At 38.9% G+C, this 3,179-nt stretch overlaps 1 protein-coding gene across 1 annotated transcript in view; it reads left to right on the top strand.

Moving 5' to 3' along the window:
- The window catches only part of LOC107298499 (histone acetyltransferase KAT7-like), a 51,608-nt gene extending 48,777 nt beyond the window's left edge, over window positions 1-2,831 (top strand). The window contains exons 14-15 of the mRNA XM_015827876.1: window positions 943-1,049; window positions 2,305-2,831. Coding sequence (XP_015683362.1) covers window positions 943-1,049; window positions 2,305-2,406 — 209 coding nt within the window. The 3' untranslated portion in view covers window positions 2,407-2,831. The remainder of the gene's footprint in view (window positions 1-942; window positions 1,050-2,304) is intronic.
- The last annotated feature ends 348 nt before the right edge of the window (window positions 2,832-3,179 follow it).

Raw genomic sequence — 3,179 nt, forward strand, 5'->3', positions numbered from 1 at the left:
CTGAAGGCTCATCTATTCCGTGCGGCCGGCCTGGCGTAGTTTGATTATGTTTTAGTGGGGGTTTTGTATGGGGTATTTTTAGAGCAGGCCTGTTATTTAATTTGATTTTAGACAGAAATTTGTGTATATTTATTGTGGTTTTTATTATCGCCTGTTCACCGCCCTGAGTCCCGTAAGGGAGATAGGGCGGTATATAAATCCAATAAATAATAATAATAATAATAATCTTTACCATGTTGCAAAAAATGAGGTATTTTAAAAAGAATAAAACCTAAGAACCTGTTGGGGATTAGGTCAAGGTGTCCAGAGATTAAAATATCTTTCATGGTTGCTTTTCCCCAGATGCTTTTTTTCTCCATTTTTAATCTTTAATCTACCTTATGCCTGTCCTTCCCTTAGAGTTTGCCAATGAATTCCAAAATTTTCAAATAATCTGGAATCTCAGTGGAGAATAAATAAATGCATGCTAATAAACAAATGTTTTGAAACAACTCCAGCCTGTTAGTTCAACCTATTTTTCTTCCTATAGGAGGAGAAAAGCTTGATCGTATCATGCCTCCAAAGAACAGAAGTTTAATATTATCCTCTTTGTTCTGTCTTCCAGTACTAGAGAAGACATGATATCTCATAACTGCTGAATTTGTATTTGATGGATTCTGTTTTTATGGCAAAGAGTTAGGCAAGGAAGTAAATCCTTGACTGGAGAACATCACATTCAGTCTTTTGCCTTATCTTCTGACGGGCATACTTTCAGTCTACCTTTGAGATTATAAATTCTGAGAATGGTATATTCTGTGCTTTTACATAGCCATGGGAACTTTCTGCTTTTGGCTTCCAGTCTTTGTGTGACTGGGCAGGAAACTGTTTTTTCAGTAGATCATCTCATATTTGTTTCATTACCACCCCTCTATTATAATAGACAATTGTATCACTTTATTCCAGAGATTAGCCAAGAGACAGCTGTCAATCCTGTCGACATTGTTAGCACTCTGCAAGCCCTTCAGATGCTTAAGTACTGGAAAGGCAAACACCTGGTCCTAAAAAGACAGGTAAGAGTTTACCTTGCAACTCTGCATCTTTGTTTGGGATGTTTGTGGGTATCGACTATATGCTCTGAATTTTGGGGGAGAAATTGATTTCCTGCCTTAGATATGCTGTATCGGCAAACAGGAGTTTGCATTCATTACCTGAGCACAGAAATCTCTTGCAGGACTCTTTTCATTTTTCCTGGCAACCCATAGCTGTCTGAATATTGTTGGGAGTCCAGTATCTGAAGAGCTATATATCTGCCAATATATATCTCCCTGCCTTTCGCAGCGTTTATTGCTTTATACAGTTTTCCAAGCAGCAAAAGATAACATAGCAACAGCATAGCAATGGCATTTTTATTGGTAGATTCTCCTTGTCAATCCTTAAGAATATCTCAGCCAGGGGCACCAAGCAGGGGCAGTTTTCTGCTACATCCTGTTGGTGTGAACGAGATGAGATCATGTGAACCAGGTGAAATCATGTACCAGCCTGGGGTAGTTTCCTACATCACCATGGCGATATGAACGGGGTGAGATCATGCAGGGATTCGAGGCATGCGGCATTTGAGGTAGGCAGTTTGCTGCTCACGACCTCTACCTGACCTCTATCTATACATTCTGATTTTTTTAAAAAAGCTGTTCTGTGGACTAAGGCATTCTGACTTAAGAACAAAATGATCATTTCAACAAATCCATGGTGACTGGTCCTTTTTGTAGGCATACAGTAAATGCATTAAGACAAAATCAATACAAGCAAACACATTTGTTTCCTAAAGTTTTCCTTTATTCTGTTTTCTTTTTCTTTTTTTAATCCATCTAAGTTATTACAGCCTCACTCTCTAAAACAGTAAGCCTGAAATACTGACATACCAGTTTTCAACCTGTAGCAAAAATACAGGAAAATAGGACTCTTTTGAAATTAATCAGTCAGGGGCCTTTTTTGAACCTACACACAAAGGATCTTACTTAAGAAAGCAGGACTGTTAAATTGTCTTTGTGACATACAACTATGCATGTATTTATTTAGGCCTAAAGGCCACTGTAATCACAAATGATTCTAAGCAGCATTCACTTTTCCAAGGCTTTTTTAAACACTAGCAGGGTTGGTGCTGATCTGACCTCAGGTAGAGCACTGTGCCAAAGGAGAGGGACAGTAACAAAACTGTTTTAACTTAGCTTGAAATTTCTGCTAATACTAGTTATAGTTCTGCCTTCTGTAGATAAATTTTTCCAAGCTTTTAACCTTCCTCCCTCTTTTCCCCCTACATCTTCTCAGGATCTTATTGATGAATGGATAGCCAAAGAGGCCAAAAGGTCCAACAGCAATAAAATCATGGATCCCAGCTGTTTGAAATGGAGCCCTCCCAAGGGCACTTAATTAACCTGTCTCTCCAAAAAGTGTGAACATCCCACTCGTGTGCTGCCATCATCACCACTCTGGGTACTTTTTGTTTTTCCATAACTAGAAACATCCTTTCAGATCTTGGACATGTGTTTGCTCTTGGTACCAGCTCTCCCTTTTCAGATGTTCCTGCAGTGTTTCACTTCTTTTAAAACCTTTTTGACCAGACACCTTGTCCACGAGGCAAGATTGAAAAGATGATAAAGTTCTGGACAATATTAACGTGGCCTCAAAGTACTGTAAGATTTACTTACTCCTCCGTTAGTTATATGCTTGGGTTGCTTCTCATATTTTTAGTTTTGTAACTTGCTGCTTCTATTGTAGCCCTCAGATGTAGTCCACCTATGCAATACAGTGGGATTGCAAATGTGATGGAAAGGATCGTATTGCTTCATCTTGGAGATGGGGGAGCGGGGGGAAGAGAAAGATCAATTTTAAATTTCTCTGATAAAACAAAGGAAAGCGAGTGGGGCCAGGGACGGAGGATCTCATCAGTCCCATTGCTATACTAGTTTTCATTTGCACATTTTTAATAGATAAGAGACCACTCAAAAAACAATCCTTTGCCTTTTTTTTCTGAAATGCTCCAGTCCATTCTATTCACCCTACACTTCCCTGTCATTCTGCTGCATGTTTATATACATTCGAAATGTAACTCCATGAGACTATTTCCCAACCACTTGATGACAAGGTACAAGTAAGAAATGATCCAACACTTCCTGGAATCCCAAATTACTTTTGGATGAGCA

Source organism: Protobothrops mucrosquamatus, unplaced genomic scaffold (genome assembly GCF_001527695.2).
Source record: "Protobothrops mucrosquamatus isolate PMUCROS unplaced genomic scaffold, P.Mucros_1.0 scaffold4025, whole genome shotgun sequence".
Lineage (NCBI taxonomy): Eukaryota > Metazoa > Chordata > Lepidosauria > Squamata > Viperidae > Protobothrops > Protobothrops mucrosquamatus.